This window comes from Ascaphus truei, chromosome 2 (assembly GCF_040206685.1).
Source record: "Ascaphus truei isolate aAscTru1 chromosome 2, aAscTru1.hap1, whole genome shotgun sequence".
In the NCBI taxonomy this organism is placed as follows: Eukaryota; Metazoa; Chordata; class Amphibia; order Anura; family Ascaphidae; genus Ascaphus; species Ascaphus truei.
In genome coordinates this window covers 72,071,698-72,087,163 of record NC_134484.1, presented here as the reverse complement: position 1 = coordinate 72,087,163, position 15,466 = coordinate 72,071,698, and the positions used below count along the sequence as shown (strand labels likewise).

At 44.0% G+C, this 15,466-nt stretch overlaps 1 protein-coding gene across 3 annotated transcripts in view; it reads left to right on the top strand.

The window, feature by feature from the left end:
* LOC142488520 (E3 ubiquitin-protein ligase NRDP1-like) overlaps window positions 1-15,466 on the top strand; it is a 33,759-nt gene that overhangs the window by 12,366 nt on the left and 5,927 nt on the right. For 2 of the 3 annotated variants that reach the window (XM_075589014.1, XM_075589015.1), the window contains exons 3-5: window positions 3,808-3,947; window positions 7,159-7,321; window positions 14,480-14,600. In XM_075589014.1, coding sequence (XP_075445129.1) covers window positions 3,808-3,947; window positions 7,159-7,321; window positions 14,480-14,600 — 424 coding nt within the window. The remainder of the gene's footprint in view (window positions 1-3,807; window positions 3,948-7,158; window positions 7,322-14,479; window positions 14,601-15,466) is intronic. The other variant, XM_075589016.1, reaches the window with a different exon arrangement.

Genomic DNA, 15,466 nt, shown 5'->3' with positions numbered 1-15,466 from the left:
TGCGAGCCCACAAACAAAACCTGACCCTGGCACTGAGGTGGGAAGGATTATGCCACACACCCACAGTAGCGGGGGCGAGCCCAGAAGGTGGTTTGCAGCGTTGCTGGATCTGGGTATGAAGAAAGGGTTAATCCAATACTTGCCGGGGTGCATGGGTTGGAGAGGTACACGTAGTTGAAGTCCGTAAGCCTGTGGTCTGGGGTTGGAGAGGTACCAGTACTCGTAGTCATTATCCGTAAGCCAGGGGTCAAGAGCCAGAGAGAATCCAAATGCAAAGCCAGGTCGGTACACGAGAGGTTAACTGCAGAGAACAAGACAAGACTGGGCTGGACAAGACAGGCACACGCAAAGGCTACACAAAGTTATGTGCAGCAATGAGACTGAGCACGGAGCAGGTTCTTATACAGGAAGTGACCAATAAGGCAGGAGGCGGAGTGGAGGCGTGGCTCCAGCGGAGACAGGGATAGGCTGCAGGAAGACAAGGGCTCACAGCAATCTTGACTCGCAGCTGGGGCTCGTTGCGCGACGTCACGCGTGCACGCCGCACGCAGCTAAGGCGCGGCGTGACCGAGGGGGCGGAGCTACGTTCCGTGACCTGGTAGAAGAGGAGCGGGTGCGCGCGCGCTCTGTAAACAGCGCGGGTGCGCGCACCAGTGGGGGCGGATCGGAGGCAGCGGCCGCTGCAGTACTGGTATGTAGAGAGGGGGGACCGCGCCACAAGGGACGCGATCCCCGAATCCTCACACAAATGAGCTATACAGCAGTGCATTGGTGCATAGCTTGCCAGCTCCTGTTGTCCTTGTTAGGCAGATCTTCCTTCACTCGTCCTCTGTTGATTTCCTTGCAGTCTGGTATTCCACCGGCCTCTCTGCTTCCCAGCAGTCGGCTTCCCAGCAGTCGTCCTCATGCAGTCAGAGCCTGGTCACGTGCGCTCGTGCACGTCTGGAGCAGGAGAGGAGACCAGTGGTGGAGATCAGAGGAGGGGCACTCGGCAGCGTTGACAGGGCGGGACTCTTACCCTGGGCTGAGCCAGTTACTGTACATCGCTTGGGTGGGGTTCTGGCTTTCGCGTTAGACCCTTGCAGAACTGTACAAAATGGCATGCAGATTGTTTGCAAGCCGTCCACGCGGTTCCCATTCTCGGCGGGAACCGCCATTTTAAGTCCTGTAACTCACGTGGTAGATTCCCGGGCAAGGAAACCTCCATTTTGGATGAGGTTGACTCAGTGACTGCGATTCCAGCAGGAATCCATTCCTGGTGGTTCCTCATAACACATAGATTAGCAGTCTACAAAGAGTAAGTTGTACCCCAGGCTAGCAAAGTTCCATCTTAATATGCTGTACACAATATTAGTCCATTGCAAGCACTCTGTGGTTCCATAGTCTGGTTACTGGCTAGTTGTACTCTGGGCGTCTGGCCCTTGTGGCACTTTTACGCCACCCCTTTTGGCTGCCGGTATCGCAGATCCTTACCTCGGCTAGGCTCCTGGGGACCACCCAGGTACACGTCCTTCTTGGTATCTTGACTACCCACCACATGGTGACTTAGAACAGCTATAGCGTTTGTCTCCAGATCTATTAACCCTTTAGGGCCGTCTAGGTCATGCTTTGCGAGGTTTCTGTTCCTCCTGACTGCACCTAACTCCCTTCTTTCAATTAGTACTTGCTCTGGAAGCGTATCTCACCACTTCCAACTTTGTTTTGCTGTAAGCCTGTTCCGTTATTGTTCTCTATCTCAGCAGCGCCTCCAAATGTAACGGTGTTCCCCCCCCGCAATCGCAGATCGGGCCATTACTCGGTGTTTGTGGTGCATACCTGCTGGTAAACAAGAGTGCTGAGTCTTCCGCAGTAACTTTGGGACTTCAGGAACAGGCTTCTGGGGTCCATACCCCACAATATACTTAACAGTGCAGCGCCTCCATCTGACGTAGGCTCCAGGGATATGGAGACGATCTCCCACGGTAGAATCGTAACTCTCCCCTCAGTTAGATCACACACCAGGCAGGAGGTATATTGCAAAACAGGAACAGGTTTATTACTACTCTTAGTGCAGTAAAGTACAGGTACTCAGCAGTCACCTGCCGGATCACAGTCTCGTATATCAGCTCTCGGGTATCACCGGAGATAGTCCCTGGACCGTCACTATGGGCCAAGAGCACCCGCAGCCGTTCTAGCTCTTCCCCACCTCCCTTGCCGAGGCAGAGGTATAGTCGCTCTACTCCTCCCTGGAGGGAAGAGCACATGGGAAGGCCCCAATCTCAGGCTCCCAGTCGTGACCTGCCTTCCTCATTGGAAAGGACAACAACTCACTTTAGGGCGGTCCTTCCCTTAAGTACAGCCAGGGGGCGGGCATCCCGTTGGCCCAGCCACAACAGGATATGCCATCCCCTGCCGTCACTCAAGTGCAGTATCAAAGGATGAAGGGGGAAAACCCATAATAACTACTGGCAGACCTGTGAATACCAGGGTTTACTGCCAGCCCATAGGGTAGATTTAGTAACCAGGGGGTACCCCGTTACATATATAATGTATAAGCCTGTTCACTTAATGGAACTATGTATTTGTAACTATGTATGTGTTATCATAACTCTGTGCCCAGGACATACTTGAAAACGAGAGGTAACTCTCAATGAATTACTTCCTGGTAAAACATTTTATAAATAAATAAATATCGGGAGGCGTGAGTAATGACTGAGGGGATCCTCAACACAAGACAAGTAAAGGGGTACCAAAGTCTTTGTGAAGACACAGGCCTGCTACATTAGATCCTTTATCTACAAGAGCTCCAACAGTGTGTCGGTGCCTACACACAGTGTGTCGGTGCCTACACACAATATACCGGCGAGAAGGTTCTACACACGGCTGCAACATCACTTCTGCTGATTTTTCTGGGGTTTTTTTAAGACCAAATTCAATACACAGACTAAAATCCATCTGCGGATTGGGTGAGGCGGAGGCGACGGCAGATTGGAGGAGAAGAGATGCTCGTTCTTAAAAAGGAGCACACCCGAAGTACCCTGGGAGAAATGCAAAGTATATTTAAATGAGTCAGATCCCACACTTCCTAATAGGATATCAATAATAACTATATTGAGTTGACAAGCCTAAGGTACCTAGTGACAGTAATGGTGCACTGGTGTCAGGCCCAACAAGATTAGATTTTCTCACTGATAGCCCCTTCATTACATGAGAGGCTACAACAAAGGTTTTTTGATGCACAAGATACAGGACTGATCTTTTACCTACATTTCAACAAACAAAATTTGAACCCACAACCTCTGCTTCTCTGGGCAACAGCTCTAGTAGTGTGAGCTAAACCAGCTGATTGCTAGCACCAATGTCACAGCATACTTTTGAGCTCTGCTTCTCACTAAGTGCTCATACCTGTACAAAGCACTTAATACTCTTCTGTGTTAGAGAACCATGTCTAATAAGCTGTCTTCTGCCATGAGATACCTTCTGGCGCGGGAAGATACCTTACAGTCCATTTATTTGAATAAGCTGTAATGTGTTCCAGCACCAAAAGTGCCTTGTGGCAGAACACTACTTAATAAATATGGCCCACTGTCATTTACTAATCAAAGTACACATCTGCCGAGAGTGGAGTAGGTCTGTGACATTCAATGCAACACCCTTCTATAAAAAAAAAAAGGTTATTTAATTTGCATTTTTTTAAAATCAGCATTATTTTTCTTGTTGAAATGCTGCATGAACAAAAATTGATATATTTTAATTAGGTTAACAGACAGATATTGGATGTGCTTTCCCTCAAGTGTGAAATAATTGTAAATATCTTTTTTAATATAGGTATATGAGGAATGATCTGAGCAGACTTCAGATACAATGTAAAAACCGAGGTGATGGCTGTACAATAGTGTGCTCTTTGGAATTGATAGACAGGCATGAGAGAGAGTGTGACTACGGCCGCATGCCTTGTATAAATGCTGGTAAGTATTGTTTAGAAGTACCTGGGATTTTAACTCTAGTCTCAATCGCTACCAGTCTGGAATTCTGCCGCTCTGCCACCAGGAGTGTCATTTCCTGCTAGTTCATTTCTGCAGTGACCTCTCTGAGGATCCTGAATGTCAATGCTCAACACCTGTCCCTCTTTCTCAGCCAGCCCTTTATAAACCTCCCTTTCCTGGTGCTCCCATGCCTGTCTATTTGGTTTATCCCAGTACTCAAGCTTGCTGTTACCCTGTTGCCTGTTACATTCTACTACTTTTACCAGGCGCTGCTCTGACCTTACTTTGCCTGCCTCTCTCTAGTTGCTGACCACCCTTTCCCTGCCACCAGACCTGACCTCTGCTTCATTACTGACCATTTCTACCCGCCAGCTAGCCTGTCCCAGCCACTGGCCTCCAGCCCCGCTGTTGCTCTCCATGACAATGGCATATTATTTCATTCATTTCTATATGTTTTTTTCTTCTCATAACTATGGGTCATTTTGTTCAATCTTTTGGCCAAAACATGTTAAGTCTCAAACCACGTCAAGGTAGACCCTTTCAGCAGGTTCATAAACTACTAATTTATACCGTGTCCTTTGTATGTCCTCAACTGCATAGAGAAAAGAGGATACAAAGGCGAAGTATTGTCTGGCATATACGTTTCCTCCTATTATATCTCCATGAAAATTAGGAAGACAGTATAATGAAAGAAGAAAAATATTAGTCATGTTCTCAAAGCCACAGAGGTGTAGCTCTATTTACTCAAGATGTTTGTCTTCGGTCTTTTCAATTTTAAGGCCAGAGTGAAACATGGTACAATATAAAAATAAGGAGTCTGAGTCACTATTGAAAAAATGAGTGACAAGACACCAAAATATGCTAAAAAAAAAATCTGTATTAAATATAGTCAAAGTATGACATGATCACAGAGTAATACAGGCATACCCTGCATTAACATACGCAAAGAGACCAGAGCATGTATGTAAAGCGAAAATGTACTTAAAGTGAAGCACTGCCTTTTCCCCACTATTGATGCATGTACTGTACTGCAATCGTCATATATATGCATTACTGATGTAAATAACGCATTTGTAACAGGCTCTTTAGTCTCCCCGCTTGCGCACAGCTTCGGTACAGGTAGGGAGCCGGTATTGCTGTTCAGGACGTGCTGACAAGTGCATGCGTGAGCTGCCGTTTGCCTATTGGGCGATATGTCCTTACTCGCGAGTGTACTTAAAGTGAGTGTCCTTAAACCGGGGTATGCCTGTACTTCATATGATCAAACAGATAGAGATTGTATTGATGCTATCTGTTACAAGCAGATTGCAAAAAATATCAATAAAGAAGTGAGCTCAAACAACCATACATAAAAAATATTTTTATGTGCCGCCTTGCCAGAGTATTGGAAAAATGTACAGGGTGACAACCTTAGGATCGGGTCTCAACGTTGAGTCTCCCTCCGAAGGTGTCAGCCAGAATACATTTTTTTTGTAACCAGCTACTTTAACCTACTGATATTGTAAATGCTCAGAAAATTGCAATATTTCCAGTTTTGCAACATTTATGGGATCTCTATGTTGTCTATACTGGGTTAGGACTAGGGTTAGGGGGAACTTCCAAATGCCCATTATATGTATTGCAGCAAATTAACAAACTGGACACTCAGTAATTATGTATAAATATTATATTTATTAAATACAGTACTGTATAATAAAATGATATACGAACCATAATGTTTGAATGCAAATCGTCCAGGAGCATTGTCCAGGAGTAGCAATGCTTTTAAAGCAAGATTCTTCTTCTTGCAATGTAATTCCACAGCAGGAACGAAATAGTGTTGGGACCAGTCCTCAAAAAAGCTCCCTGTTACCCATGCCTTACGGTTGGACTTCCAAATCACTGGAAGCGTGGTCTTTGCTTAGCCCTTAAATACCCTATGGTTTTCTCCATGGTAAACAAGCAAAGGTGTTAGCTTTAAATCACCTGCAGCATTCGATCCATGCAAAAGAGTACAGTAAGTCTGTTCTTTGCCACTTTAAAACCAGTCATAGATGTTTCCTCTCTTCCAGTAGAGACCAGACTCGTCTACATTGAACAGTTGACGAGTGCAATAGTCACCATCCTCTATAATTTTTGTTACTTTAGCAGGGAAAGATTTAGCTGCCTCCTCATCAGCACTAGTAGCTTCCCCAGTCACTTTAATGTTATTCAAGTTTGCCCTGTTTTTAAAAAGTATAAACCAGCCATTACTTGCAGGGAATTTTTTATTCTTGGACCCTTCTCCATACTGGTGCTTAATGTTCTCAAAAAGACTCAAAGCCTTGGCTTGAATTATGGCTAGACGCATGTGCGCACGGCGCTGGAATTGATCTTCCAGCCATATAAGGAGGAGTTTTTCAACCTCAGCAATATGTTCATCATGCTGCCTTATTGTTTTTGCTTGCATAGGAGCTGAGCCCTTAACCAGCTCCATTATTCTGGCCTTGTCTTTCAGAATTGTCACAATTGTCATACAAGGAATATCCAACGAGCGGCCAATTTCCGTATTGGTCTCTCCTTTCTCTGAATGCCTTATGATGTTTAACTTTACCTCCAAAGTAACACGCTTTTTAATCCGTTTTTGAGCAGAAACATCACTGGCATTTTTGCTTTTGTCAGACATGGTTAAGGGTAAAAATACACCACAAAACGTTCAGACTGAGTTGGACGATTTCCCTGAATGCGCCTTTGTGATTAGCCGATTGTATCAACTTGGCGTCATGTCGTATGAGCGATAAGGCATTTGGGGGATGGAAAAATGCCCATTGGGTTGTATTATAAAACATCGGATATGCCGTTCGTTGAAAAATGAAACGTTGGAAAGTGAGAACCGCCTGTAGACCCAAATGCGTGGTGGATTTACAGCTAACTCCTATTGGTAATAAACACTTAGCATAGGGACGAATATATGGCTCCCAGTATATATGCTAAATTACTGATATGACCGTGTGTGTGTGTGTGTGTGTGTATATATATGAAGCAAGGGTCTCCAGAGCTGAACCTCATTAATTTCAGCTCCGGGTCCCCTGCTTCCTGAAAGAAAATGAGAAAAAGACAAGGCAGAACTGCTCCTTGAATACTAACAAAATGATTATAAATCTAGTTTTGAGTTGTTTTGGTTTTATTGATAAGTGAGCTGTAATGTATCCTCACCCTGGTTCTCTGCTCTCAGGATGCCCAGCCCAGTTGGAGAGAAGGAACCTGGAGGCCCATCTGGCAGTGTGTGAGCACCGGAGCAGGGAGTGCCCCAATGGTTGCGGCTATACTATTCTTAGTGCTGAAGATTTACAGCATAACTGTACAGCAGAGCTAAGAACAGAGCTAGAGCTTCTAAGGTAAAAAATCTTCATGACATGACATGAGACACAAATCCAAAGCTGCTGAGATGCAGTCTGCCTACAGTAGTTGATACGCCCATTAATCATATTAAGTTTGTATATAAATTATATAAAGCAGAACTGGGGGGCGTGGTCTAGACATCGAGCTGAGCAGACATGTTCCCTCCAAGCTCTGTCAGATCAGATAAAAAAAACAGCAGGTTTGACCTTTCATACCATCACCTAACGCTCCAAAATAGCACCTGCATCCTTTCTGATACCCCCCTGACCACTTACATCACCCCCTTTTTCTTTTGCCTCTTCTTCCTCCTCCCCCCCCCCTTTTTCCTCACCTTGCATATGTTACTCCAAAATGGCCATCGCTGCCCTGCACTAGAGGCCTGGTGATTCCTTGTGGAGGGGCCATTAACGAAGAAGACTGGTCCCATGCTGTGGCCGGTTTGCCGGGCGGGTAGTGCAGCTGTGAATAGTCCCTGAAGGTGGATCTATTAATATTTCTACAAGTTATATCCATTACCTTGCCTGGCTTTACAAATGGGTAAGAATAAGAGTGAAATACACTCTAAATCCATTAAAGTTTTCCTTAAAGACAGACCAGCGAATAACCAAAAGGAAGAGAACCCAGAAAATTCCCAACAGGCCACAGTAGGCCCAGACTTTCAACATTTGCTCCTAAAGGAGCTGCGAGACAATCATAAACATTGAAGCCAATATGTGGCCACAGTGAACTCAAGCTGCAAGAGAGGCATTCGGAAATATTGTACCCGAAATGCAGGAAGAAGAAATACATAATAAATATTATTTATTTGAAAATGAGTTAACCAAGATCAAAGACAAGCTAGAGCATAGGTGGGCAATGTATTTTTCAATGTAGCCACAGGTGTGGCGAATGAGAATTGAAATTCGCTACACCATGTAAAAATCCCCCCTTCCCTCCCAATATTAGTCTCTGTCGCCGGTCTGGGCTCCGCCGGCGGCTGATTGGTCATCCTCTCCTCCATGCAGCACTTGGAGTAGCACTCCAATTGACACTTATATACATATATATATTGTGTTAATTTTTCTGTATTTTCTTAGAGCTTGCTGGGTATCTGTGTGTTCATTAACTTTGTCCAGCTGGTCTCAGCTGTTCTGGAGGTCAGTGGCTCCTCCCTCCAAGGGTTTAAAGCTCGCCCCTCCCCATTTCCCAAGTAAGCAGGTTTTCTTTTCATGCAGCTGATTGCGACAGGTTCAATGCTAGGACCATCCTGCCTCTAATTATAGAGGTAAATAAGAATTTGAATCAGTTAGTGTTAGGACCGGCGAATTTGGTCATGCCTGGATGTGGCTCGTAGGCTTATACGCTTAGGCCAAAGGGTTAACTATATGACCCTTTTTCAAGAGATATATAGGTATTTCACTGTGTAGTTTTGTCACATTGGATGTTGCTCTGGACTTCTTTGTTTCTTGTTGTATCCACTCAGCACTCGCCTCCACACTGCTCCCAGCCACTGTCTGTGGCCTGCCCCTTCAGTACCAGCGTTTCCATTGGCCGCCACCGCTTCCGCCACACTCGCACTTGCCGCCACCGCCGTGCTTCCCGCCTAGACAAATTTTAATCTGGACACACTGGCAAACTCAAATTCGCCACACTTTCATGGCCAATTCGCCACTTGTGGCTTGCCCACCTCAGAGCTAGAGGATTCTGAAAATCGAGATAGCTCAAATCTAAGTATTGTAGGGGTGCCAGATGGTTCTGAAAAAGGCATTAACAGGTTGGAATTAATACAATCTTTACTAAAAGAAGTGTTGGATAGAGAACCCCAAACCCCAGTCCTCAAGCACATAGGTCATTAAGGTTCAAACCAGCTGAAAATGATCATCAAAGACATACAGTATTTTGGAAATTCTAACGTTACCAGGGCGAGTCATATTAAAATGTATCAGGCATATGCAACAGCTAATCTATCCAAAAATATCATATCCTGATTTTTCCTGAAACCTGCCAGAACAGGAGAGAAATGCTTAAGTGGAGGAACCGCTGATGAAGGTGGGAACTGAAGTATCCTGCTAAACTTATCTACATACAGTACAAAATAATTAAAGAAAATTCCTTTGTTCTGGAAAAAGAGGTCAGGGCATTTCTCAGCAAGAAGGCTTAATATGAAGATGGACGTTGATGTTTGGTTTGTTAATTCTTAAAATATGAGCACGAAACCTACTTTTCTTCACTAATCAACACGCACAAGTCTAATCCACGCCGACTCTTCGTCCTCCATCTCACCTCAGGACTTTGCCGACTATTTCAAGGCAAAGGTGGAATCCATACATCACGCCATCCCCTCTTTATCCTCCTCCCATCCTACACCTCTTCCTAACTCTCCTCCTGCATTCCTTGACTCTTTATCCACTGTCTCAGAGGAGGATGTGTCATTGCTGATCTCCTCTTCTCCTTCTACCACCTGCCCTCTTGACACCATTCCCTCCCATCTCTTAAAACCTCTTGCTCCTAATATAATCCTACACTCACACACATTTTAACTCCTCCCTCTACTCTGGTACCTTTCCCTCTTCCTTCAAACATGCAACAGTTATACCATTACTCAAAAACAGCAAGCTTGACCCTACCTGTCTTTCTAACTACCGACATGTCTCCCTCCTGCCTTTTGCCTCTGAACTCCTTGAATGTCTTGTATTCTCTTGCTTGCTCCATTTTCTCAACACCTATTCTTTCGTAGACCCTCTACAATTTGTCTTCCGCACTGCTCACTCCACTGAAACAGCCCTCACTAAAATAACCAATGACCTCCATGCTGCCAAAGACAGAGGTCATTACACTCTGCTCATATTACTCAACCTCTCTGCAGCATTTGATACTGTGGCCCACCCTCTTCTCCTTCACATTCTCCATACTCTTGGCATTCGTAACAAAGCTCTATCCTGGATCTCCTCTTACCTCTCCCATCGTCCTTTCAGTGTCTCTTTTGCTAACACCTCCTCCTCTATCAATCTCTCTGTGGGGGTACCCCAGGGCTCTGTCCTGGGACCCCTTCTCTTTTCTCTTTACACACTCTCTCTAGGTTACCTAATCACATCTCTTGGGTTCAAATAGCACCTCTATGCTGATGACACACACATTTACCTTTCTACCCCCGACCTTACACCTGCTGTACAAACTAAAGTTTCTGAATGTCTCTCGGCCTTATCATCCTGGATGGCCCTCTGCCGACTTAAACACAACATGGCAAAAACAGAGTTCCTCATACTTCCTCCCAAACCTGGCCCTATTTCCTCCTTCCACATTACTGTTGGAAGTACTATCATTCACCCAGTAGTCCAAGCACGCTGCCTAGGGGTCACACTCGACTAATTTCTCACATTCTCTTCTCACATTCAAAAGGTAGAAAAAACTGTCGTTTTTTCCCTCCGCTATATGACAAAGATACGCCCTTTCCTCTGTTGCTCGACTGCAAAAACTCTGACACAGACCCTTATTCTGAAAATCGAGATAGCTCAAATCTAAGTATTGTAGGGGTGCCAGATGGTTCTGAAAAAGGCATTAACAGGTTGGAATTAATACAATCTTTACTAAAAGAAGTGTTGGATAGAGAACCCCAAACCCCAGTCCTCAAGCACATAGGTCATTAAGGTTCAAACCAGCTGAAAATGATCATCAAAGACATACAGTATTTTGGAAATTCTAATGTTACCAGGGCGAGTCATATTAAAATGTATCAGGCATATGCAACAGCTAATCTATCCAAAAATATCATATCCTGATTTTTCCTGAAACCTGCCAGAACAGGAGAGAAATGCTTAAGTGGAGGAACCGCTGATGAAGGTGGGAACTGAAGTATCCTGCTAAACTTATCTACATACAGTACAAAATAATTAAAGAAAATTCCTTTGTTCTGGAAAAAGAGGTCAGGGCATTTCTCAGCAAGAAGGCTTAATATGAAGATGGACGTTGATGTTTGGTTTGTTAATTCTTAAAATATGAGCACATTTTGTGTACTTACAAGAGAAATTCACGGTGCTCTGGTGGCCAAAGTTTATCACTATGTTTTTTCATAGTTATTACCCCAGTTTGGGGACACTGTTCAATCTATTCATTTTTTGCCGTTTTTATAATTGTTTGTTATTTCATAACTCACTATGTTGAATTGACAAAGTACAAGAGAAATTCTAGGTTAGACATAGGTTTATCATCTAGAGAGGTCTCTATAGGTTCAGGTGGTACACAAAAAATTAAAAAAAATTTTTTTGTAGGTTCTGGGTTAGGCTGGGGACCTGGAACACATCATCCCTTTTCTTTCATATCATTGATACACGTTATATACCAACTGCCTTCGCTACTTAAATGGTTTTAACTAAATGTACATCTTTAAATGTAAACAAATCCAGGGTATGAAAAAAAGATGCAAATAAATATTTTGCAATATGTAAACTACTAGAGTTGAGTAGTGTGCAAAAGGGGTTAAACCCACTCACATGGTATCCATCTTTAGATGAGCATGTTCATATTAGGTAGAAGAAACTCAGGGATCATTTAAGTGTTTTCAATATGTCAAAGGAAGACCTCCCAGGCGTAGAAAATGGAAATTTGTGTTTTATAGTTTGACCCATTCAGTGGTATCAAATCAATATTTCCAAGTGGAATTTGTGAGTGTATTTCAATTTTTTTATTAACATAAATTATAAATGTTATTATAGTATTATCTGCCTTGGTTTTCCATTTTCTACACCTGGGAGGTCTTCCTTTTCCATATTGAAGACGCTTGAATGATCCTGAATTTCTTCCCCAGTTTCAGCCCAGCCTGCTGCCTCTCTATCACATCAGGTCCCTTAATTTTAGCGCGATGTATCAGGACATTTATTTTGCAATAGTGTAGAAGACAAGGGCCGATGTATGACCAGGGAGACATATATTGGGGAAAATAAACCTGGGCTTTTATTTAGCCCATATCTTCAAACAATACAGCTACAAAAAAACAACCTATTCCTTTGTAAGAGCTAACTCCCTCTCCCAGTCCCTATCTGAAGTGTTGGGAGGATAGGCCTCTTACCAGCTTCTGATCCAAAGTCCAAAGAGGTTCCTGTTATCAGAGGCACTTTCCATCAGTCCGGGTCTGCGTGGGTGTCCGTGGGGGTGCACCCTCTGGTGGGTTCCAATGACCACTGTGCCCTGGAATAGAGGGTCTGGTTCCCTGGTATCCCTCTGTCAGCAAACACCTTCCATGTGCTAGAACGATCCCCTGCAGTTCAAGCAGGAGGCTTTTCTACCTGTCTGATGAGCCAGGTGGAGATTGGCTAATTGTCTGTTGCTGCAATTAACCAGCTCCCTGATGGATTCATTAGACCAATACAGGCTTTCTATTGAAGCCTTTTTAGACAGGGGTTAAGGCCCAGTCACAAATAGTGTACAGCTTAATGATATACTGGATAACCTCCCCCAGTCACTTCCACTAGATGCCGCCAGTGGTTCCTCTATCCTGTGTACACTGTAGCTTCTACCATTTGCTGCATGATACCTGCTGAGATGAGGTCCATACATTTCAGACTAAGCGTAACCGTTAGTAACCCCTTCTGGGCTGGATCCCTCTTATTTTTCAGTTAGATTTGGGGCAGTCCTGTGATTGGCTGAAGATTAAAACATGCCTGATTGGCCCAAAAACCCTACAAGGGTTAATGGGCCAGGAAATCTTTAAAACCCCATGCCTGGTTATTTCAGATTCACTTGGAGAAAGACATTTCAATGCTGTGATCTCTGCTTAGAGTACGTTGATCTGTGCAATTGTCCCGCTGTTACCGCAGCACCCCAAAAATGTTATCCCACACCTACGAGTAGAACTGAACTATTTGTAAGTTTTAAAATAAAACCTCTTTCTCATACCCTCCTGTTTTCTTCACTATTGCTGACTGTATGTTATATTTTGTGTACCCATCTATATTAAATCCTTGTTTAATCGCTCTATTCTGGTCACTGAGTGTTAGCCCGCGTAGTTTTGTGTAACTTGTGACTTTGTGTATAGTGTAGTATTTGCTTAGAGCGCTTACTGGGATTTCTGTGAACCTGGCAGTTGACTGGGATCTCGGCATCCCCAGTAATCCCTGGGTAACAGTACAGGTAGAAACGTCATTGAAGGGGAAGTGACTCCTTATGTGGGTCAGGGATTAGCAGGAGTGGATGGGCGTGTACCCTATGTGGGTTAACTCATAGCCTGGTTGGTGGCAACTCTACCCCCTAGAGAGTTTAGACTAGGGTTGTTACTGTATGTGCATTGTGATTAACTAACTTTGCTGCGTGCGTCTAAGTGGAGATCCCAGGGACCACCAGGGTAATAGAGGTTGGCTAGAATTATTACTGTGTGTGTACAGGGATTGTGTAACTGGTTGTGTAAATTCTGGGAGCCCTGGGACTCTTGTTCCCAGAACCCATCAAAGTACCAGAGTAAGGTTGTGACTCCCAGCGAGAGTCCGTTATCACCAGGATTGGGTGGGTGGTATCCCAGGTATAAGAACGCAGTTCTTTGGTTAGGCCATTCATCAATACCTGCAATATTAATACAACTTAACCACCATTATATTGAAGCATTATAATGGTTTTAGATATCACAAAGCTTTCAAATTTCAGATACCTTATGATGAAATGGTATATAAAGTATTTGTTTAACATTGACAAAGGCAAAATCCTGTTAGGCCAGGGCCAAGCAGATTTGTTTAAGCATTAAAGTAATTTTAAGTGTGTAAGATCAGTTGGATTTAATGATATTTAGAGGATAGACCATACATGAAAAGAAAACATTATACTTTCCTTAAAAGCATCACAATCTAGACGAAAAAAAATGTGCACTATGGAAAGTTTGATAAATGACCTGTAAGAATATCATGTTAAGACATAGTGTTTTTTGTTTTGTGTTTTTTTTTTTAAATCGGTGGCGCCTCTGCAAACTTGCAGCAAAAATACTGCACCACCTTTATCAGAGAAAAATCCCATTGGTGTCAATGGAGATACTTTTTCATTATAACGTTGGTGGGTTTGTTTGCCTAAGTTTTATAGGCAAAGACTTAAAAAAAAAAAAAAAAAGTTACCCCCATATAGTCTAAACATGTGATCTGCTAGTAGGAAGTAAGAGCAAAGTAATACACCCAAATAAATACATAATTTTTCCTTAGGTCTGAGATGATCTGTAGAGTTGAGGAAACAAAACAGGAGATGGAGTCTCGACTTGACTCACAGCGGAGACACATGGTGAAGAAAGAGAGCATTTTACAGAGTGAAATTGAAGAACTGAAGGTAAGGCTGGAAGTAAGAGTGCAGGGAATGCTGCAGTCAAGCCTGGATTTCAAGAGGAGTGCTGGCCTCCCTCCTCTCTGCTTTGCCAACTAGAAGGTTGGTCAACTGTCCTTCAATGGCTGCTGTTTTCAGCTAAACATCAGAAAGCAGCACACATCAAAAGGTTTCTTGGATAAATACCTGAAACAGTTGCCAGGGCCTTAGTTGGGCTCAGGGTTGCCACCTTCTACTGATGGCTAACCCGGAGAAAAATGTAAAAAATATTCTCTTTTACCAGCAGCGGCAGCATGGTGCAGCGTCTCCTGACATTCTCCTGCATCTCCCCCTGCAACTCCAGGTGAACTTGGTGGCTGCCCGGCATAAAATGATGCCGCGTTGCCATGACAACTGGACACTATGTGACGTCACAATGTTACACTGCATAGCGTTGTGATGCCACGTAGCGTTCTGTTACCATGGCAATGGGCGTCACATGATGCTGTTATATCAGGTAGCGTTCCATTGTCATGGCAACGCTGTGTCATTTGACACCGCGTAGCCATGTTCACGGGAGTTGCAGGAGGAGATGCATGAGAATGCCGGGAGTCACAGCCACACCCCGCTGCCACCCGTAGATTAACAGGCTAAACCTGTAGCCCAGAGATATGTCGCCAAAACCAGTAGTCTCCGGGTCAAACCCGGAGTGGTGACAAACCTGGTTGGGCTCCCAATGTATTAATTAAATTAGAGGTAATACATGCGAGTGCTGGAGCCCCCAAAAGATGATTTGATAATGAATGCAAAAGATGAGTAGCTGAATATGATTCAAATTAGGTGATTTATTACCAACGTTTCTGTTTCTAATGCCACTTGTAGACTATGGTGAC